This window comes from Aplidium turbinatum, chromosome 7 (assembly GCF_918807975.1).
Source record: "Aplidium turbinatum chromosome 7, kaAplTurb1.1, whole genome shotgun sequence".
Classification (NCBI taxonomy): Eukaryota; Metazoa; Chordata; class Ascidiacea; order Aplousobranchia; family Polyclinidae; genus Aplidium; species Aplidium turbinatum.
The window spans coordinates 16,994,169-17,018,576 of NC_137478.1; the positions used below are offsets into that span (position 1 = coordinate 16,994,169).

Consider the following 24,408-nt stretch of genomic DNA (forward strand, 5'->3'; position numbering starts at 1 on the left):
AGTATTCGCAGGCAAGCTTTAAACAAAGTGTTGTCCCTGCGTGGAAGGATCCCTGAATTCAAATTAGGCAACCACAACTTTGAAGAAGGGTTTCTGGAACTACAAGATCAAGACAGGCAGAGCCAGAGGGCAAGTAAGTTCAGTTCGTAAGTTTTTAATTCCGAAAATCAATGTGAAAGCAAAGGCATTTCACAAAATGGTGAACATGGATTTTCCTGATCTGCAAGAAGCCAAGAACCTCCTCTAGCAAAGACATCTCAGTGATAGTGAAATTGAACAAATCAGACAAAGTCTATTGCAACTCGAACACCCTTGCCATAACCAAACTGTGGAAAGACATGTCAAACTTGTATCTGAAGCATCCAGTTCAGTTGCAACATTTGAAAGAAGGGATGGGATGATACGACAAAGAATCTGTTCATGAAAACTGATGAAAATGTTTGACAAAAAAACAATTCACCATGTGAATTAACAACAGATTGAATAATATTTATCTATTCTATATCATATAATGGATATGTGATGCAGGATTGAAATGTGCTGATGTAAAGTGCAGTTAAATGCGGTTCATACAACATACATAGGCCCATGAGTTGGGATGCATGTAATTAAGTAGTCAATGTGCCCCATAAATTATTGATGGCTATCATAAATGAACCTTCCACTTTCAGAGAAAAACGGAAATGTATATTACGCTATGTTTTCTTGCTAATTTGTGTCCAATTTGCTCACTAGTTGTAGAAAGTATGATATATTATAGTTGATATAGTTATATCGGCAGCAGTGGCCGAGTGGTTAGAGCGTTAGGAGCCTAACCAATTTGGTTTTCATAGTCTTGTCTGGAATTAGTGGAATATTACAATTTTGGTAAAGAGGTCACTTTCTTCAACCACAGACATATACAACCAAGCAACCACACGGCATTTAACATGTTAAATGCCGTGTGGTTGCTTGGTTGTATATGTCTGTAGTGGAATATTGGTACAGATTTTGAGGTTAATTGATTTCACATCTGACATTATTTGTGAAAGGACAGCTTCTTTGTCCCCATCCCCCAGGCATCTTTCCCTAAGGAGATTCACTTTCTTCAAAATATCCTTAGATATTGGAAGTTGTGTCTAGGGTAGCTTTCTAGAAGGACCAACAATCGGGCATGCATTTTTTCTGGTTATTTTCAATTTTGACAGCATTGTAATCAGTCTACATTAACACTACCTCTCTCTTACAGTATAATTTTGTGAATGATGCAATATTGCATAATTTAGCAATTTTTTCACATTTTAAAGTAGTTTTTAACATAATCATGAGGTGAATTGTGACCTTGAAAAGGGTATAGTGGTATCTAAAATGTATATGGAGATGCATTTCACCAATATTGGATCACAGAATAATGGTTTTTAAGTTCTGGATAAAAAAATAACAAATGCCATATTCGCCCAAAGTCTATATTTTTGGAAATTTCAAATGCATTTTCGCAAGCTATTTCTGGTCCAAATCAGCTCAGATTTGGCATGGAGTATTTTTTCGGGCTTATTTTCACATATCCATTTGAGGTTTTCGAATTGGTGAAAAAGTCCATTTCGCGACCCACCCTAGTAGTTAGCACGGCCACAAAACCCAAAAAATAATACAAAAACAAAGAAAAGCACAAATGTAGTAATGAATGACAGCCTAATGAAAAGTGTTGTGGATTGAATTTGCCAGATGTCACAAAGACCGTTTGGAAGCTGGTTTTAAGAATGCGCAAATAGATGTTTGACTTAGCATCGTGTTTAACTTTTCAATCATGAAATGACAACATCTCGCAGTGCCCCCGATTTATACCCAGCAACAAGTTTGTGAGGAAAGATTTGTAAAAAGCGATTGTTTCAATAGGTCTTTAGTTTGTACATATCCGGTAATTTATTGTCATGTTCATTATGATGTCATATTCACTTACGCTGACACGGAACTGAAGTTTAATTGTGACGTAACGAAAGTGAGACCATTGGGAGAAAAGATCAAACGTGGCTCTCACCAGGAATTGCCAGCGTGTGGCAGTTGCCGTATCAACAACAATGCTTTGAGTACCGAAAATGGTTTGCAAATGCTGATTTTTGTTTGTAACTGCGACGATATTCAATATGTAAATAGAGGAAACGTATGACATGTTCTTTTAGAAGAGAGGAGTGCGGTAAATGCGCGTATCCGATTTAGCGTTTCAAGTACAGACACACTTGTCAGTGCAGTTTCGATTACCACGAAATGCTAGGCCACGCGGATTCTAATTGTTCTGGCTTTCTGCTCTAGACAGGTTTTCAGCGAGCGACGTCCCAAGGGAGAGAGAGAGATAAGTTCGGCGGTTTTAGGGATGTGCCGATTACAGAATTTTTGCCGATGCCGATGCTTAAATATTTGCCGATGCCGATTCTTTGGTTACAAGTTCTACAAGTGGTTGCGATTTTGTTACAACTTGCTGCCTTTGAAATGTCTAAAAGCGTTCACTTTGTCGCCTGCTCTAGACAGCGTGATTTTTTACGGTAGTTCTTCGCTTCTTGCATGCTACAAAGTGGTGATAGACACGCGTTTTATTTGTTGCGGAAATCAGTGAAAAGAGAAAAATCGCCATTGCTCACAGAGTGCAAAATAAACGTAGCTTAATGCAGTGTGCGAAATATTATCTTGTGCGGTTTGCAGTATTTTTCTCGCAGAATTCAAGAAGATGCCAGAAACAAGAAGATAATAAGACTAGAGTGTAAAAGAAAATGAACGCAGCGGTATTGAATATACAAAAACCTTTAAAAAAGTAACACAGCAGCCTTGCATTCAAAGTGCATTAATAGGCGAAAAAAGAAAAACATCTTGAAGAAATTAGTATTGTTTTCGAACGCAGAGTTGCAAACAATCTTGTTGCTTAGCAAACACGTGAAGATTACCGGGTACCTGGTTTGATTACGTTTGCGCAATCACACAATTGTTTGTTGAACGCATTAAGCGTAATAGGCCTATACTTGGAAGTTACTTCTCTCTGCTTAGTAAATTAACTTTAAGCAACTTTCAGTGACTACGAATTTTACAACGATTAAACAATAATTACAAAGAACATTTCTGCTTTTTAATATTCAAAATTAAAGGCACGTAAATTAAAATGCAATAACATCAACTTTTCTCCAGTTGCTGGAGTAAGTCTGTTCCGTTGAGGCGTAAATATATTGCCACCTGTGCTAAAAATTCGTTCGCTTTCGATCGACGATGGTGGTGACGAAAGCAACTTATTTGCAATTTTGCTCAGCTCAGGAAACATAGTATTGTTTGCTTTCCACCAAATCATTTCTTTTCTTGCTGCGCTAAAAATGTCTGCATTAAGGTATATTCTACAAATCAAAGAAAACTCCCTAATTTTGCCGAATGCCGACTAGAGCTGGGACAGCATTTGACTGTAACATAGTCCGTTTCATGGGTTGAACAAACAATCAAGTGATTATTGCGCAAACAACGTAATCTTTGTTCACGTGTTTACTAAGTGACAAGATTAATTCACTGCAATTCAGCGTCTGAAAAGATATAACTTGCAACTTCACACGTTGTTTTCCATTGACGCCCTTTGTTTTTTTTCTAAAAGCGTTTTGAATCTTTCAGACAGTTGTTCTCATTTTCTTTGCAATTTATACTCCCTCGCTTTTTCTCTTAACTTGCTTTTAGCGCCTCGCATACTGCAAGCTAATAAATATTACGTAATAATCCATTTCTCCTTTAACTTCTAACCGTTGTGTAATCATTCAACTTTTATATTTTATGTGGTCTGATTTTCTCTTTGAACGTTTTTCGTCATTTCAAAGAAAGAAAGTATTTTGATCTCGTGCCTACTAAACAAGAGTTTACAAAATGGCGAACAATCGTCATAATTTAGAGTTTTAGACTACCGCTCTCCGAATGCTAGTTGACGCTGACGCGGTTGTTCAAAGAAGCCGTTCTTTGATCGGTATTTCCACGCGCTCGCGCTACTTTTGATTAGGAAACTTTGATAAAGAATCGAAAAAATTAGCAATTTTTTCCGATGCCGATTCTCCAAAAATTGCCGATACCTGCCGATTGCGATTAATCAGCACATCCTTTAGCGTATTGGCTTGATATCAAATCATGCCCAAACGCCTTTACGCAGCGTTGTTGCGGAATTGCTTTGTTCTGTCGGATATATAGCAAGAGACATAGCGTAAAACAAGAAGTTACGCTGCAGTTGGTTGGATAATTCAGCGTTTAACAAAAACGGAAACTTTATAAGTGTCATGAAAACAGAGTGGGCAAAACATATTTTGCCCGCCCTCATTTCACTGCAGGGTGGGCGCCGCCCACCCAGCCCACCCTATTTCTACGCCTATGCATATATATATATATAACTACTCTACAAAAAAAGTGCTCAATACCAAACACATGGCCAAGCAGAGAAATATAATCAAATTAAATTACTACTACCAAAAACCGTATTCAGCCAGTTTCACCCTGTGATGGGATCTTCAGATAATTCTTGAATAAAAACCATTATGAATCCCATCATAGGATGAAACAGGCTGTAACGTTTTTTTGGATATTACTATTACTAGTGATTTTATTTGAATGTTATACATATATAATATGTTTTTGCTACATTCCAGACCGAATGCGTCACCAAAGTGAAAATTTCTACATTTTTTTCAAGACTTAAACCACTCGTTTTAGTAAAATATGTGTTTTTTCTAAATATCTCAATTTTTAGTGCAACTACGCTAAAAACTTCTCTTGGAACAGATAGAAACTTTATGTTTCTGCTTCTTTTGAGCTTGGTTTCACCCATCCAGCCCAAGTAGTTTTTGAGATATGGCAATTTGACCTTTAATTAACCTTTTGGGCTGGGTGGCACGGCCGATTGAGGGGGCCACCCCAAAATTTTGGGAAATGATTTCTAGGTCGATTTGGCAGCTTTTTAGAACACTTTTTTTGGAAATTCAAAAGTAAGTGTTTTTCAGCCCACCCTAGTACACCACGAGTTCTGTCTTCATACGGGTTAAATCAACCAACTGGAAAGGCTTTACGCAAAATATCCAGGTGTTTTCCCCATTCACGATTCTTAAGTTTAAATGCTGCTCATGCAGAGAGATTAAATCTTCCTATCAACACTAGGAAAAAGTTCAAAGGCTTGTCGCTAGACACCATCATGAAAGTTCAAGAGTTTTATGACAAAAACGGTATATCCTGGCAAGCTCCTGGAAGAAAAGATAGGATCATTATTAGAAAGAAAGGAGATGATGGAAATAGGGTGGAAAAGCAAATACAACAAATACGGTATATGAATGACCAATGACCATGTCTCTGAAGGAAGCTTATCAATTGTTTTTGACAGAAAATGATATAGTCCTGGGCTGGTGAGGTTGACTTGTACTGAAATACTGAGTGAAACTTTTTTGTGGCAATAGTTAGAGGGGTCCTATAAGAACAATTTCAGAGATGTTGCCACCTTCCAAACCTTGGGCAACATCCCGATTTCGTTCGGTTTCCAAAGTCCGTAAAATCCGGAATATTTGCCAAGGTAAAATTTGGAAAAAATCTCAATTGGTCCAAACATAAGCATGTTATATATCATTTTAAAGGATTTTTTGTCAAGATAAATAATATTGAGGTCTTAAGTTATTCACAAAAAACTCTGATCAGTTCATCACATTTTCTCCCATTAATATTTATTCATTTTGTTTGCAAATTGTGTAAAAATAGAACATGAAGACATGGTATTGCATTGTGAAGTTCATTTTAAACTGCTATGGCATGTCTTCATCACCCTTGTTTGGAATATTTGCATTGAGTTTGTTTTCTCATTTTATTTCTTTTCGTTTTTTTCAGAAAATAAAAAGTAATTTGTCTAATAATAATATGCAGTAGGGTGGAGTGAAACATAGGTCAAAACTGAAAGTTGATAGAATTAATCTATAATAGTTACTAAAAGTTGAGATCTGGTAAATGTATTCACATGCTGAAATATTTCCAATTTTGAATAACGTTTACATCTGCCGCAAGTCAATTGAAGTTTTCACTGGTATTTTGGAGCTATGACATCATCAAAATTAGCACATCGTCACTTTTATCTAAATTCTACCTTCGGTACTTCTATCTAACAATATCAGAGTTGTAAATTACACATAAATCGTTGCAATGCAGTGGAAAATACGTCTTGTAGAACGCTTGTTGCATGTATATGATCAAATGATAAGAAAAAACACGGATTTTAAGATAATTTCTTCAAATTTCTGTTCCTTTCACAAGTTCATCAGCACAGTGCAATGAATGTAAAGCAAACTACAGTAGAAAAGTGTTTTTCTTAATATGACAATGATGAGAATTTGGTTGCCTGTTTACTTTTGATCCCATATAAATATTGCAGGCTTAAACGCTTTTTAAATCATCAGCTTATACAATACATGGGCGTTGGCAGAAATATTGCAGGGGGGGCAAACATCTTTCAAGCCAAATTTCATCTTGTGAGCTGCAACGAGTGCAACGTAGCTAAGTGTATTGATGAAATGTAACGTGAATTTGGACGGCATGAGCAAAAACATTGCAATTAAACATATTTCCAAGGCATACTTAGCAATAATTTCCGAAAGCGCAAAAAAATAGTCCTGGAAAAATGTTGGTTTACTTCGAAGAAAATTGGATGAAAAAGATATTATCACCCGAAGGTAAGAAACATTTTTGAAATATCGTTTTCACAAGGAAAGAAACGTTTACCCAAATCCAGGGGGACAAGTGCTCCTCTCTGCCGACTCCCATGAGTTTAAATCTCATTAAGCACTCCATTTGCCAAAAATTCCCGTTTTGTATTGAATACAGGCATTTCTAATTTTGACTACAGTCTACTTCAAATGAATCCCTCCCGTTGTTTCTGCCCACACACCGCAGAAGCTGCTTCAGTAACGAGGCGCACGGCCCTTTCCATGGCTTGCGTGTGACACGGATAGCTAGGAAATTCAAGCTCTGGAGCTGCAGCATCGTCAATGAACGACATTAACTGACTGTTCGGTATGTCTCGAGTTAGCGGTAGTTCATATCTCTCTGTATGCTGCCAATCAATCAGTTCAAAGTATTCGTTTGCTTCAAAGTTCAAGAGTGGAACTTTACAGAGACGAATGGAATCTCCATGACCTTGTTTTCTGAAAAGTATCCTTCTCAGTGCTAATTTTCTGTTGTACAGACGTTCATCTACCAACATCCACAGCAATAGGTTCTCTTGGTGAGCAAAGAAGGCATTTCGGTTGATAGCAGGTTCAACTATTGCTTTTAGCCATGTACTTCTTTAGCTCAGCGCTAAGACAGCGCGACTTTTTAACTACGTGAAACAAATGTTTAGCTCCTTTACAATAGTACAGGAAGGTTGCGTTTTCACTGCAAACCACGTTGGAGCGTATACCTTGGCACTGTAGGCTACTCCACCAATGCTCAGATTTTCACAGGGATTCTTTTGTGAAAAATAACGCCTCAAAGTGCGATTGGTTGTTGTCAGCCATCTGAAGTGATTCATCTTTCCTGGATTACGATAGGCAAGGTTGGCATCACAACGCCCCGAGCTAATTGCTTTACAGATGCCATACAAGTACAGTAGGCTACTGCTGGTCTCTGCTTAAGCTCACGTCAATTGAAGGCAGTTGAATATCAACAGCCTCAAACTCAGCGACAGGTAAACTGTCACAGTCTTCAAGTTTTTTACCAATGGAGCCAGAAAAACTTTGTGGACCAGATGTAACTCCATCAAGATGATGCATAAAGTGTCTCAGTGGTAATTCATTCAAATGCAACAGACATACAAACCGCTGCAATGGCTTTTTCAGGCCCTTTTTAAGAATTGAATACGTGAATTCAAAAAGGGCCCAATTCCACATTTTGCCAATTTTCACTTTTTTGTGTTTTTCTCCTCTTCTTGATGTCCTCTAAATGATGCGTGCCAAAACGGCCGCTTTACTATAACCAAAACGTGAAAAATGCTCGGTCAATATTTCTACTGAATGCAACAAGGGCCCAACTGGTGGAATTGGGCCCTTGTTGCATTCAGTCAGCTAAAGCGAAAATAGTGTTGGCTTTGTATAGTCTGCGGGACTTTGCTCGTGGGACTTTTACAGCTGTAGCTAAATGTAGCAACAGCTTATTATTTATGTATTGAACATTATTTTTGCATTTTTAGAGTACTTTCTTTTGAATAAAGATTATTAATATTAGAATTGGCAGCACTAGTTTAGTTTGTCATACAGTCTACTGGTCTGTGGTCAGGGTTGTCAGATTGGAATAATTGATTCCAGATCTGGAATCAAAACGAACTGTCTAGTAGGGAAAAAAAATGTCTGGAATCTGGAATAATTTTTAGAAGCAAATTGGGATTGTTTAGACAAGTCTAGATTGTTTCGGTAATTGTCTTTTTTTCATTGCATTTAGTAGTTGCAACGCGTGCGCGTAACTTTCTGCCCTAGTTCCGTCTCTTTTATTGAAACTATGTTGCTGAATTGCACGCTCTCTGGCAGGAAAGCCTGTCTGTGAGAAGTGTGACGCAACCTAGTTAGCTGACAGGACTTTCCGCTCACTTAACACTGGGTTGTATTTCCATGTATGTTAAGTTTACTTTTGATCTGTTATGTTTTTAGGTTGTTACAGAATGCAGTACCGTAGTTGTTGTTAAGTACCGGTACGATATTTATTGATTTTCATATTTTGTTGCATCGAAGCAGTTAGATAAGAAGTTCAAAAATCCAAGCGTATGTGAAGTTTATTGTAGGAAGAATATGGCTCTACGCAGTGGCGTATCCTGGTGGGTTGAGCAAGGGATTGAAGGAAAGCAATAAAACTCGTGGGGGGTAAGAACGTTCCAAAGGCACGCGTATTCTAGGGGGTCCGAGGGCATGTCCCCTGGAAAATTTTTGCAAAATTACACTCAAATAATGGATTATATGTAGTGCTTTCTGGAAACACTTTTAGGGTAAGCTAATATTTGTATGTACGTACGGTATGAAATTTTTTAGCAGATATACAGCGATTAACTTATTAAAGGTAGCTCTTACACAAACGGGCAAAAACTGGGCAAGGCTTCTCAGCAGGAGGCAACCCTACGTACATTTTTCAAGAATTCTAATGATATAAAGAAAAAACAGTTGCTCTTTCGCTTGCTGTGTTCATTTGTCAGCATACATCGTTTACACTGCCAATCATTTGACAAACTTTTTCAACAAGCACGCAGGCACAGACATAAAATTGGGGTGAACAAAGGCTACAAAACTTGATAAAAAATGTGCTGGCATCATCTTATCTTAGGGATATTTTCAATTCAACATGAAGATTCTCACCACTACTTATTGTAAGTTATATCATATTTACAATATACACTGCGTATTTAATGGTATTTTGTTTTAGACTTGAAATGAAATGTCTAGAATAAATTTAGAATAATTTAGAATCAATCTGGCATGCAATCTGGAAGGGAAGGCTACAACTAATCTGACAACCCTGTCTGTGGTACTGGTTGAGTAGCCTACAGCATCAGCCTTATCGTTATACAGTACGGTAGCCTTCAGTTTATCTCTGAATAAAAGGGTTAATTCCTATAAAGATGTCTGAACCAACAGTTACTGATGCAACTTGTGAAGAAGCTAGTGAAGTAAGAGGAAGAAAAAGAAGGAATGAAAAAGAATGGGGTCGAAATGCTGCTAAAAAAATGAGGGCTGAAGGGAAAAGTTACACAAATAGCAAAGGAAAGAAGATCGATGCAAGAAAAACTGGAAACAACTGCAGGTATAATAACTTAATTTCTGTAACAAAGAGCAACTTATTTTTTATGGTTGAGTTTTTAGTTTTAGGCTAGGCCTAGCTTATAGCTTAGCCTACTTATCATTACAGTACTTATCATTTCACAAACAATGCTCTTACCTGGCTCCGACACTGGCGTGACAAGCTATGAATGAATGAACCTAGGCCTATGTGTTTAATTTGGTCTTTCCTTTCAGTGCTGGTAATCAGTTTCAGCAATATTTTTTGTTTCCAGTTGTGCTTATGTATCATGGTATAGTCCTTCATGCAGCTATTAAGTACCGGTATCTCTAACTGTCACTACAGTACTATTTGTTGGCACTGATAGGCTAAAGTGTTTGTTATTCTTTTATTAGATGCAAAAGAAGATGCATTATTGGGCTAACTGATGCCACAAAATGTTGGATACTGCAAAATTTCAATGAGATTGGGTCCCAAGATGGGCAAGATGCCTATCTCTCAGCTTTGATAACATCTACACCCACCAAACGCAGACAACGTTCACAAGGTTGCTACCTATGATTAGGCTATACTATACATGCATTGTGTCAGTTTATGTGGATTTGGTTGTACACTCTGAACTATGCTGCTTATATTTTTGAAGATTTACTAACTAGGCTATACCTTTTTTAGGTGTATCTCATCACCAACAGGACTTTCGGTATACATACAAGGTTAAGTTTGGGGAAATGGAGAAAGTTGTATGCCGTGAAGGCTTTGCAAGTCTTCATGGGATTGGGCCAAAACGGATAAGACGTGTTGCTCAGTTGACTGCGCAAGGAACCACACCAAAGGACAAAAGAGGGAAGCATGGCAAACAGGTTACTAAAAGTGATGATATCAAGCTGAAAATTGATACTCATATTAGCAGCTTCCCATACCGGGTGTCTCACTATGGTGGTCACGAGAACAAAAGGCGCTATCTTGGGTCTGACCTCAATGTCCTTAAGATGTATACTTTGTTTCTCGAGAAACATTATCCACAACATTATGCTGAGTACAAAGATGGTAAAGACCCACAAAAGCTAGACTGTGAAGTATCGGTACTATTATGAGTACTACAAACAAAATTTCAACTATGGCTTTGGGAGACCAAAGACAGATGTATGCACAGTGTGTGCTGAGCATGAAGCAAACATAAAACTTGAATCAAACGCTGCGGCTAAGAGAGCACTGAAAGTCAAACTTGATATACACAAGCGAAAAGCCAAAGTATTCTATACGGCACTGAAAGAAAAAACTGCACTGGCGAAAGACCAAGAGGACACAGAGTGTCTGTGTTTTGATTTTAAGCAAAATATGCCATATCCACACATTGCAACAGGGGATGTGTTTTATAGCCGGCAGTTGTGGTTATTTGTTTTTGGTATACATTCGGCAAAAACTGGTAAAAGTCGAATATATACCTGGCCTGAAACAGAGGCTAGAAGGGGTGTAAATGAGGTCTTAAGCTGCCTTCACGACTACATCACTAATCACCTTGATGCAAATGCACGCAAATTGCATGTATTTACCGATGGGTGTCGTGGCCAAAACCACAACAATACCATGGTGCAATACCTGCATACTTTAGTATTGAATGGAAGATTTGACTCTGTAACACACCGTCTGCCCATGCGCGGTCACAGTTACCTACCATGTGACCGACAGTTCGGCATTATCGAGAGGATGCAGAGAAGACGAGACCATGTGGAGTTGTACTCCGGATGGAACGAAATGATACGCGAGCGTTTCCAGCTAACCGTCATGAAAGGAAATCAAATGAAAGATTTCAAAGCTGCGCTTGGTAAATGCTACAAAACCAACGTGAAGGAATGGAAAATAACACAGTTCAAAGTTTTTAACTATGATGCTGTTAACAAGCTACAAATCGTAACCTCTACAGATATGAATGGGACGATGGAACAAAAGTTTCGCCTTTTAAAGCCAGCATTCACCCGAGTGGAATACCCCACTGAACCCCTGTACAGTGGTCCATGTTCAGTTAATCCTAAGAAAGTAAAAGATGTGCAGTCACTGGCACGATATCTGGGAGAAGAGGGACGAGAATACATGAAGAGTTTGAATGTGCACATGCCTCACGGTGAACCCGAAGAAAACTCCGATTATGAAGAGTGACCATGACTTTAAAATGTTGTAAACATTGTTGCATGATAGTTTTTCTTTTCTCTGTGTAGTTGAATCAATCTTATTATATTCTGTGCCCATTTTCTTATTAATAAAATAGTCAAAAAAGAGTTGGTAACAAATACTATCTTGTTGATTTGTAAAAGGGCCCAATTTTGGTGGATTAACTTCCCCAAAGCTTTGTAGCAGAACCTCCCCCTGATGAAATTTTCATGCTTTTTACTACTTACCAGTATATCTAAACATATAACCAATATTGAAGTTCCAGCACTAAGATAAATGGCAGTAAAAAATAAAACGCGTTTATCTCAAAATCACATTTCTGGTAATTGGGCCCTTGTTGAATTCATGTATTCAATTGCATATTTCCGATTATGTTGCTTAAATGGACTAATTGAATCGTAAGAAATATCCTCTATGACGTCACATGCGATAGTTTTTCTGCGGAAAAAATTCTGAAGCAAATTGTGATATTTAATCAGCACGTCCCTTGTAATCTTGAACTTGCTTGCGGCAAACGAAAACTTTATTTTAAAACGCTGAAATTTTCGAAGCTTAATAGTCAAGCCACACTACAACTTTTAATCGCTATTACAGAGCAAAAATCAAAATTTTCTGTTTTCACTCCACCCTAATATGCAGAGTATGGAATCCCTTTGTTTTGTATGTTTCAAAGTATATTGGATTGTTCTGATACGTATAACCTAGTGGAGTAGTGGAAGCACAATTGACATTGACACGTAAAGAAAAAGTAAAACAATGCAGCGAAAGAAGAGGTGATCAGTGATCACTTTCATGAAACATTGGATTCAAGCAATGCCTTATATTACCATCAAAACTGTTATCTTACTTATACCGGTACATCAAACAATCATATTGGGAGATATCTGAAAAGAAAGAACAAAAACCAAGAAACGTCATATGTGAAACGTAGCAAACGATCTTCAAGTACATGTTTTGGTTTCAAGAAAAATTGTCTAATAAGTGGGGAAGCATGTGACATTGAGAAGGATAAAAAGAATCCAGAAAGATGGGAAAAAAACAAAAGCTTGTTGTGCAGAACTGCCGATCGTGGAAAGGAAAAGCTATCATTTAAAGACGTACTTCTTCAAGTATGCTTAATTGCATTTGAATTTTATGTTGTCTGGAAAAATTTTTGTTGAGTTACAAAACAAATCTTTACTGTTTTCACATTGGATCAGCAACTTTACGAAGTAGCTTTAGATGATATCTGGTCTGATGCTTTACGATGGAACCACATAATTCCAAGACTTGGTGGTATGCACTGGTTAATGAGTTTCATAGGATGTGTTGGAGTTCTAATGGAAAACAGTGGTCTTGTCCCTTGGTTACAATCTGCTTTTGCAAGTGTACCGAAAATGATGACTGGTAAAAAGTTCCCTATGAACATGCGCACACTACGTTTTGCTGTCATGGAATTGCTTAAGAGTTTCATAGATGATGTATATTCCTTTGATGATCTGGAGAAAAGAATGGAATTTTTAGGACAGAAGAGTATGATTGCTGAGCATTGGATTAACAATCTGATACGGCCAGTTCTGCTTATGATGTTATTTGTACGAGCAGAACGAGAAGGAGAATTTCCCCTACATCTTTATGCATGTCACCAAATGATTCCTTACTTCTTTGCTGCTGGACATATCAATTATGCAAGGTTTAGGTTATGTTATCTGCTGACAATGTCAAGGTTACCACCAACAATCCTCAACCAGTTTTTGAAAGGAGAACATGTTCTGCGCCAAAGAGAAGGCATATGGAATGGTATTTGGTCTGACATGATGATTGAAACCTGCTACATGAAGTTCGGCAAAGGTCCTGGTGGAACCATCGGAAAGACAACAAAGCCAAGAACTTTGCAAATCTGGGCCAAAAATCAACTCTCATGCAATGAAGTACTCCAATCTTTGGATGCCATCAGAGAGAATCAAGAACAGTGGTTCCCAACTCGTTTTTAAGGCAACCCATTTTTAAAAAAAATTTAGTTTGGTAAAATCTTGCGACCCAAGCAAATTGTCGTAGTATTTTAAAAGCCATACAAGATTGCGTTGCAACAAAACTGCACTACAAAGCAGTAACTTTTTCCAAAAATAATATGTTATCTAATAGTAAATCCCTTATGACATATCTGTGCTGGCTTGCTGTCAGTGAGTTTTTGAAAACAGGGCGTTATTTTGCTTAAGCATAGCCGGCTAGCCGCATGTCGGTTTTCACTTCCACCCAGTTTCGCTCTTTAGTTTTCAATACACACATATGGCGCTAAATCCAGTCTCACAAAGCCAAGTTGTTGCAAATAGAATCTGTTTTTGAATCACTAAATTTGAAACTGTGGGATACACTTTGTACATGAAAGCTAGAATCTTGCAGAATCTTTGGGGTATTTGTCTTTGAAGGACGCAAAAGAAATACGATTTGCTGCTTCTGTCGTTATGTCCATAAACTGTTCTGCAACATGGATGGAAAGTTGAGGCAGATCTTTTCCAACAAATTGATCAATTATCCAATCATTTTGGCTATAAAGTGATCTCCATAGTAGTGCACAAACTTTTTGGTAAACTGTTTCAGGTGTCCAACTATGGTTTGCTTAATATCAACTTCCTTGCCACAAATCTATTGCATTAGCTGAGGAAATATATTATCGTACTCATCTCTGGTGACATAACTTTTCCAGAATATGAGTTTTTTGTAGTAAGCAGAAACTTTTGCAGCGTGATCAATCACCGTAAAACCGTTGCCTTCCATAGATACATTTTGAAAATTCACAGAGTCAAATATATCTGCAAGGTAAGCAACTTTTGCGTTGAAATCTTCTTGCAAAAACTTCTCGGCTAATCTCACAAGTTCTGTTACCTCAGGAAGATAGCAATCTCCTCTCGCAAATTACAAACTTGCTTCAGGACACAACCTCGTGACAACCATCGCACTTCTGTGTGCAGCAGCAATGCTTGATAATAATCAGAATCTATGTCAATGCACAAAGATGAAACCAAACGCCGATATAGTGGATTGCTTTGATGAAGTTTACACACTTCACAACATCATTCAACACTTCTTGCCACTCTTGAGACAGCTTTTTTGCAGCAAAGGCCTCTTTGTGGAGAAAGCAATGAGTCCATACAGCACTTGGGGCTTTGTCTTTGATGCGTTTTACCACATCAGACTATGTGTGGCCCAACGTGTGGAAAAATTTGTCATGGTTTGTCCTACATAGTGTTTGTGACATATAGTGCACGTTACTAAATCAAATATAGTTATTACTATCTGAAGCCTTTACAAATTGTTTCACCTAACGGATCATCAGAAGGTCTTATTCAAATAGAATTCTATTTGAATAAGACCTTCTGATGATCCGTTAGGTGAAACAATTTGTAAAGGCTTCAGATAGTAATAACTATATTTGATTTAATTTGCTCTGCTTTGCTTTTTTGCTTAGCATTGAGCACTTTTTTGTAGTATTGATAGTTTTCATTGTTTTAGTGCACGTTACTATGTATATCCCGTAATTTTGGCAAGTTAATTTATGTTTGAGACTGAAATTTTTGTTGGGTTTACATTTCATAATAATATTAACAACAATAAAAACGAAAACTGTTAAAACTTCTTGCACTACGATCATGCTACAAAGCTTTCCAATGTCTCGACATGAAACGCTTCATGACTTGTGTTTATATTTTCCAGTTTTGTGATCGATCTCCTCACGTTTTAAAATATTTTTATTGTTCTTTTTTCGCCCAAGATACAATATGCCTGAAAAGCAAGTGACCCAAAAAAATAATCAGGCGACCCAACTTTGGGTCACGACCCATGTGTTGGGAACCACTGATCAAGAATGTGCAATGCCAACCCACAAGGAAGAAAAAGAAGAAAGGAAAGCTTCAAAACTTTCTTGAAACATGCATCCATCCTCTCAATTTTTCAAACTATCCAGAAAGTGCTCTTTGCAACATTTATACTGGTCAGCTGTCTGGTACTTAAGTAAATGTCAATAAATCGGTGGAGATTGGTAAAAAAACAAATGGTTTCATTCCAGAAATCATTACCTGATGTATAGCTTTGGTAGAGAGGTACTTTTTAAAAACCATAGACAGACAATCGATAACAACTTAATAACATTGAATTGCATAATTCAAAATTAATACAGAAATGAAATAGATACATAATTTCGAACGTTTTCGGCAAAACTTTCTGCCCTCTTCAGGAAAATATCTTAATTCATCTAAACAAAACAGCTATTCGTGAAATGTTAATAATAAATGACTGAAATTCAATAAAACTGCACTGACCTGCGTACAAGCAACAACTGACGAACAAACACAAAAGGTGGTAGCAATCTGTCTTAATTATGCGGGAGTGTGGTCATGAGACGAGATAGTGAGCGGACAACATAACATAAAATAAACGTAAGCTAATACAAATTCAACAAAAAAGATGCCCCTCCAGCGAATAATTGTTTGTTGAGCCTGGGGTTGTGCTGCTTTATTTGGAGTGCCTCATGAATTTTAGTTTCAAACTCCGATTGACAGTTGCGAATTATTTTGAATGAATCTAATGTAAATTTGATGTTGGAACAAATACTGCAGTCATAAATGTGGTCTTTGATTGCACTGTGCTTATTGATGTCTGTTAAATTTAGGTGTTCCGTTGCTCTTGTTACCAAGTGTCTTGTGGACATACCTATGTATGTCATTACCTGATGGTTTTCGATCAGCAATAAAGAAGGAAGTTGTTACAATGAAAGAAACAGGCAAGTCTGGGACAAAGAACAAAACAGCAGAGGTATACAAGACAGATATAATTTTCTCAAAAGTCATGTATTTGTTGTCTGCTGGTCATATCCAGTTGGAGGATCTTTTCAAGTATGAACTTGCACCTGTTCCAACAGCACTATTCAAAGACACAGGAGAAGGCAGATACTCTACATCAAAATCTGTTCTAAAAAATGCTTTGAAAGTCGAAGTCTCTACAAGTAAAATTGATCCTGATGCGGTAGTAATTAAAAAAGGTAGCCTACTCATGATTTCTTGTTTTTCTGCGTAGGTCCGTCACGCATGATAAAAGAACTGTATCTATTTTTGGGGTGATTTCATAGCGATAGGGTACCCTTTCATGCTATATAATATGCCTAAATTTCTATTTCATCAACAATTACAAACTGCTATAACTCTCTGAATGTTACGTTCGTCGTGATGGAACTGTCCAAAAACACCTTAATCTTAATGTTAAGCAATAAAAAGCAAGATTGTTAAAACTTTTAAATTGGGTGATCATTCATTTCTCTATTGTAAGCTAATTCCTTTCAATATACATATGCCGCTATAATTTTACAATTCTCCGAAAAAGGCTGTCTCCGAATAGGGATTTCTCCGAATCGGATTCTCCCAATAGTAGCAGACCCACAAATACAGTATATTTAAGTTTAAATGAAAATTGATCAGAATTTAGTGTTTACAATTTAATGAAAAACAATACAACCTGGTACAATGTACATCAATACCTACAATGGTCAAAATTTTCCTATTGCAGCAAAAATACTCCAACAGACAAATATACACCAATTTGCAACAAGATATAATATATGCAGGGTCCCACAGCTAAATTGGGACTTTGTGATATTTTTATTTTTTACTTCTCTAACAAAGATGAAACTTTCTGAACATAACTTATAATGTCGGTCTGGAACTGCATGCGGGAAGTGATTTTCTGATGTCTCTGGATTTATTAATATTCAATTGAACACTGAGAATATGTCCTTATAATGTTTGTAATGTATGATATTGTATTGAGTTTAAATTTAACCGTTGTTATCGCGTTCATAAACGTAGTTGCACTGATGAGAATTTAATATTCGAAAACGCGTTCTGCAACACTGTTTTTTGCACTCTGCAATGCCTGATGCAGATTTATCTGTAGATTTCCATCGCGCATTGAAGCGGTGATCTGACAATGAAATTTTCTACGGTTCGAGAAAAAGTTTTCTCTGCCTATAAAACGTTGAATGGTAGTTTAATTAATTATTTCTAAAAGTTCCTTGGTTTCATATTATCTAACTTATAAAGGTATTCTAACAAATAGTATAGTAATATTTAGACAAACTTCTTTAAATATGGCATAATTAACGAAAGGGGATAACTATATGGAAATTCAGATTAGCTGCTGGAAACACTCCTTTGGATATTATCAAAAGCACTGGCTACTCAAAGACGACAGTTTATCGAGCTGTAGCCAAGTTTTATGCTGACGGGAAGGTTAAAAGAAACCTCCCACAGCCCTCAAACGAATCAAAATCAAACTTTACTGGTTTGGGCTGAAAACGTCGATAAAGGCAGACCCAACACAGTCAATGACAAAACTGGCCAAGAGATGGTATGTCAGTCACAGAACCATCAGTAGAGCAGTCAATGAAGATCTTGGGATGAAGTTTTATGAGAAAACATGTTGCAACCTCCTCACTGACTGCTTAAGCCTCACTGACCGCTTAAGCCTCACTGACCGCTTAAGATCTATCAAGGTTGAAAGATGTCCAAAGCTTCTCAATCATACCAAGAACAAAGGACATATTCGCATTTTTATCAATGAGAAAAAGTTCATTGTGGATGCAAATCGTCAGAAAACATGAGTTATTTCCTGTGACCCTTAAGAAGTTCCTCATCTGATGCAAAGTAAAAATCCTGTTTCTGTGATGGTTTTTGCATCCGTGGCAAAGTGATCGGAATGGCCCGTTTCAGCGAGTCCGATTCGGCTAATCCAATTCGGCTAGTTCGATTCGGCAAGTTCCCTATTCGGTGAGAGCCTTTTTCGGCGAGTGCCCTATTCGGCGAGTTTTTGAAATTTTATTTTTGAAAGGGAATTATCGGGTACCGTAGCCTAACTGTTTTCACATCGTTTTAACGTCGCTGAACGTGCAGAAAGGAGTAAAAATAAAATGTTTAAACTATTTATTAAAATTCTTCATTTCAGTTCAGTTGTTTTTATTTCTGACCATCATATCAAAAACAATACATGTCAACATAGCAAAGGTAGAAGCGACAAAACGCAAACGTTAAAACGTGCTTGTGACCGAAGTAAGTTATTGAGTTGAAAGAAATTTGGCACGGTTGCAACACCTTCAGAAAAATTTAAGATGTGAAGGGAAAATAAAAATGCTACAAAAAAAATCGTGTTTAATGTCTATAAGTTAGTACTTTTGAATAGTTAAAATGATTAGTTTGGATCAACAAATGTGTGGCCTACAGCTTGGATTGAAAGAACTTTGATTGAGAGAACTTTGCTGACTAGGATACGTTGCAAGCCTTAAAGCAGCCGGCGGCCATGGCCGCTAAGTAGTGCTTGAATGACCGCCTGTGCTATCTCCTCCGTCGGCCAAGTTTGGCCGCCGGTTTCTTCTAGCCAATTATTTAATTTCGCAATAGAATGATCGTGGATTAAATGTCGAAAATATGTAGTATCAAAGATTGACGCAGAATTAGGTCAGCGCATCATAGTCACTACTGTTGTATTGAATATATCCAGCTGCGGTCACCAGCGCTGTAAGTCTTGTTTGCAATTCCCGATGTTTATTTTAACAAAGTGTTAATCCGAAGAGCTAATTTACATCGGCTGGCAATATTGTCGTTTTTATATCGATTCAATGAACTGTCGGACATTGAATCGTTGTTGAAAAGGAGAACTAGGTTAGTTGACATCCGTGGGTAAAACACGTGTCTTCATAGTTGAGAACGCTGTAGGTTAGTGACTTCACAGTTCACACCCTCAATGGTGACATCATAACGGAATAAATGGTCAGGTTTTATGAAAGGCGGTATGCAGTTGAAACAATTTACTGAGCTGCGAGCAGTTAAAACAATTTATGGTCGTTAGATGGTCCCGCAATACCGGATTACAATCCCGATAGAGCATTTAATGCGCGGTACAACGATTCCATTGCAGGACGTCGTCCAGACTTCAACAACGCTAAGTGATCATTTTAATATTGTTGCAAGTTTAATGCTATTTACTTGCGGAATGGCCCGATTCGGTGAGTCCGATTCGGTGAGTCCGATTCGGTGAGTCCGATTCGGTGAGAGCCTTTTTCGGTGAGAGCCCTATTCGGTGAGTTTTTTTTTTTTAAATTATTGCGCGCCGTAGCCTAATTATCATTGCCGTTATAGGGTTAGGGGATAGGGGTTAGGGATTAGGGGTTAGGGGTTAGGGGTTAGGGGATAGAGGTTAGGGGTTAGGGGGTTGGGGGTTTTTGGGGTTGGGGTTTGGGGGGTTGGGGGGTTTGGGGTTAGGGGTTTTAATTAGGCTACGGTACCCGATAATTTTTAAACAAACATTCAAAAAAAAAAACACAAAAACCCCCAACCCCAAAAACCCCCTAACCCCTATCCCCCAACCCCTAACCCCTATTCCCTAACCCTATAACGGCAATGATAATTAGGCTACGGCGCGCAATAATTTAAAAAAAAAACTCACCGAATAGGGCTCTCACCGAAAAAGGCTCTCACCGAATCGGACTCACCGAATCGGACTCACCGAATAGTAGCAGACCCATTTACTTGTGCTATCGTTATTGTATTTTGGCTTCCAAGCACGCAGATTTGGCCACCGAGAAGGAGCTCTCGGTAGGCCACGATGGCTGCCGAAAAAAAACACGAGTTTTAAGGCCTGCGTTGAAACTGAGAAACATTCACAGAAGCCCTTCGATACGTTGCATTTTTAAGATTATGCATTTTTACGATAATGTATTCAGACGTTGAATCAATGTACAAATGAACTGTTAGGCTAAATGGGTTCTTGGAACAAATCGAAGGGCTTCTGTGAATGTTTCCCAGTTTCAACGTATCCTAGTCAGCAAAGTTCTCTTTTCTACACGATTTTAATGTTTAGCGACGTTAAAACGGTGTAAAAACGGCAATTTCTGCTGGTTGGGATAACTAGGCTAAGGTACCCGATAATTTCCTTTCAATCCAAGCTGTAGGCCACACATTTGTTGAACCAAACTAATCATTTTAACTATTCAAAAGTACTAACTTATAGACATTAAACACAATTTTTTTTTTTTGTAACATTTTTATTTTCCCTTCATTTTTTAAATTTTTCTGAAGGTGTTGCGACCGTGCCAAATTTGTTTCAACTCAATAACTTACTTCGATCACAAGCACGTTTTAACGTTTGCGTTTCCTCGCTTCTACCTTTGCTATGTTGACGTGTATTGTTTTTGATACGATGGTCAAAAATAAAAACAACTCAACTAAACTGACATAACGAATTTTAATTTAATAGTTTAAACATTTTATTTTTATTCCTTTCTGCACGATTTCAACGTTTAACGATGTAAAAACGGCAATTATAATTAGGTTACGGTACCGGATAATTTCCTTTCAAAAACTTGCCGAATAGGGAACTCGCCGAATCGGATTAGCCGAATCGGACTCGCCGAATAGTAGCAGACCAAAGTGATGGTAAGGTGATGCCTCCTTATCTTATCAAAGCTGGTCTTAGAATCAACCCAACAAAGTATCTGAAGATTCTGAATGATATTTTGCTGTCCTGGATTCATAGAAACTTTGATGCTACTAAAGTCATGATTGCTCAAGACTCTGCGCCAGAGCATGGAGCAAAAAAGTCCAGACTTATCTGAAGGAGAATCTTACTATGTTTGTCCCAAAAGATATTTGGCCTAGCAGCTCTCCAGATCTGAATGTTTGCAACTATTGACTACTCAGCATGATTGAAGGACAGTCTAACTCAATTCAACACTCTAACCTCAACTCTCATAAAGCAGCCACTCGAAGAGCATTCCGGAATCTTGATACCGATGAAGTGAAGAGAAGTTAGTAACGGTTTTGCCAGAAAACAACCAAAAACATTGAAGTAAAGGGACATCGTGTTAAATAATTGTGTTAAATGTATTGTAAAGATTGCATTAGTCAAGTTAAAATGATATTTTTACCTTTTTCATCCTTGAAATCGGGAAATTTTGAAAAAATGCAAAAGTCCCAATTTAGCTACAAGACCCTGTATATCACAATTACATTTGTTCTGTAGGGTGAATTTTCAATCGTTGAAATACATTGTCCATTGCACTTTTTACAGCTTTAATAAGGTAGATACGTGCATGCAATAAAGGAAGCATATGAGAAAAGTTACTGTTTAAAACATGGAATCTGTTGTAAAAGCAGCTAAATGTTTTGCATAATTGAAACAGGTACACCACAAGATCTGAATGTTTGCAACTATTGACTACTCAGCATGATTGAAGGACAGTCTAACTCAATTCAACACTCTAACCTCAACTCTCATAAAGCAGCCACTCGAAGAGCATTCCGGAATCTTGATACCGATGAAGTGAAGAGAAGTTAGTAACGGTTTTGCCAGAAAACAACCAAAAACATTGAAGTAAAGGGACATCGTGTTAAATAATTGTGTTAAATGTATTGTAAAGATTGCATTAGTCAAGTTAAAATGATATTTTTACCTTTTTCATCCTTGAAATCGGGAAATTTTGAAAAAATGCAAAAGTCCCAATTTAGCTACAAGACCCTGTATATCACAATTACATTTGTTCTGTAGGGTGAATTTTCAATCGTTGAAATACATTGTCCATTGCACTTTTTACAGCTTTAATAAGGTAGATACGTGCATGCAATAAAGGAAGCATATGAGAAAAGTTACTGTTTAAAACATGGAATCTGTTGTAAAAGCAGCTAAATGTTTTGCATAATTGAAACAGGTACACCACAAGCAAGTGAGGTTTAAATCGCTTAGTACTTAAATTGCATTTTTCACGATCAAAATTGTCTAGTAATGATTTTAACAACCACAAATGATCAATGAGTAATTTCTCTTCATCTTCAGACAGACACATCAGATCAGCGTCTTCAAAGCTGGGGTGGGAAGGGTAATACCCAATTTGGATTTTTTCTTCATATCTCAGAAGTAGTGAAGATATTCTAGAGTAATTATACATAACAAATATAGAGCAGGATGAAAAACTGTTTTTGTCTACATTTGTTTCCAGTGTAATTGAAGAACGGATGCCAATGGACAGTATATCAAGCATCAGAACTGAAGTTGCAATTGCATCCACCAATGGAACCCAAGTTTTCGTGGCACCATACTTTGATGTAAAACTTTCGCTGATATTCTTTTGGTAGCTTTTAAAGATATTATTGGAACTGACTTGAGAAACAATATGGCCATGAACAACATCAGTCAATGACTCTTCTAACACTTTCTTTATGTGACTAAAAACTTTTTTATGTTGAATTTCACAATATATTAGCAAAGCAACACGAAGTTGCCAACAGAAAATAATTTCACATTGACAAGTAACATTAATAAATTCAACATTTTCATTCAACTCTTTCATGTTCCTAATAATCTCATTTTCCATCTGTTCTATAAAGTCTAAAACATTTGATGTGATATTTAACTGAGTGTTTGAAATTATATGGACTTTTTTATTGAAATTTCTCAAAATGTTATCATCAAATAGTAAATATGCAGACGATTCAATACTTGCCATAGACTCTGGTTTTTCATGAAAACCAACACTCTTAGAAAGGGTTTTGTAAATAAAAGATTGTTTCTTTGAAAGACTGCTTTTTATAGAAATTGTCAAATTTAGAAAAGAAGGAACTAGTACAGCAGGAAATGAATTTTGAAATGTAAATATGTATTTAGTGGATATTTTACTTAACAAAGATGCTAATAGGATTGTGCGAATGTCAGAGCAATGACCAGTGAGGTGGCATAACATAACAGTTCGTTTGCATGCTTTCATTTCACCAGTATCACAACAAATCTTTTCCACTGCATAATACTTGGTTAAATTCTTCATCAGTAAACTACAGTTTACTTTAAACAAGACAATAGAATCAACAACCAAAACTTCATCAAGTGGAAGCCTCCACTCTGTGGTAGCAGCTTTAACACTTTGCAAGAAATAATGAATTTTGTTTGCTGAAAGTTGACCACAATCTTTGTATGAAGATATCCACTTCTGAAATAATGGGACCGGAATATAAAAGTCATAGAGAATATTTTTTCCTTTTAAACTCTTTTTGCATTCAGCAATTGTGACAGAGCAATTAGATAAATCTTTTTCAAAGATACTTGAACGAATCATGCCATTAAATAAATTCAACAACTTCATCTTGTAGGCAGCTTTGCTTATTGAACTATCTTGCTCTTCCATAGTAAAAGATGAATACGATTTTGTGGAGTCTTTGGACCAATTATTCTTAATCTTCAGAAAATGGGTTCTAAAACATAAAAATAAACTAATATCACTCAATTCAAATAATTGGAACTGAAACAATAAGTTGATCACTATTTCAATGCATTTAATGTCTTTCATGCACATTAATTATGACCTGACAGCAGTAGCGTAGCCAGAAATTTTAAAAGGGGGGTTTTAACGGGTGCCAGATGTTTCGTCCCTGAGATGTTTCGTCTCGACGTTTTGGCCCTACAAGACATCGGTTA

General features: G+C 37.2%; 1 protein-coding gene across 3 annotated transcripts in view; it reads left to right on the forward strand.

The window, feature by feature from the left end:
• Positions 1 to 24,408, forward strand: part of LOC145774375 (transcriptional adapter 1-like) — a 99,461-nt gene that overhangs the window by 18,507 nt on the left and 56,546 nt on the right. Inside the window, exon 2 of one of the 3 annotated variants that reach the window (XM_082585608.1) lies at positions 22,940 to 23,045. The exons of the other annotated variants lie outside the window; for them this stretch is intronic. Within the exon in view, the coding sequence (XP_082441734.1) occupies positions 22,940 to 23,045 (106 nt within the window). The remainder of the gene's footprint in view (positions 1 to 22,939; positions 23,046 to 24,408) is intronic. 3 annotated transcript variants of the gene reach the window in all.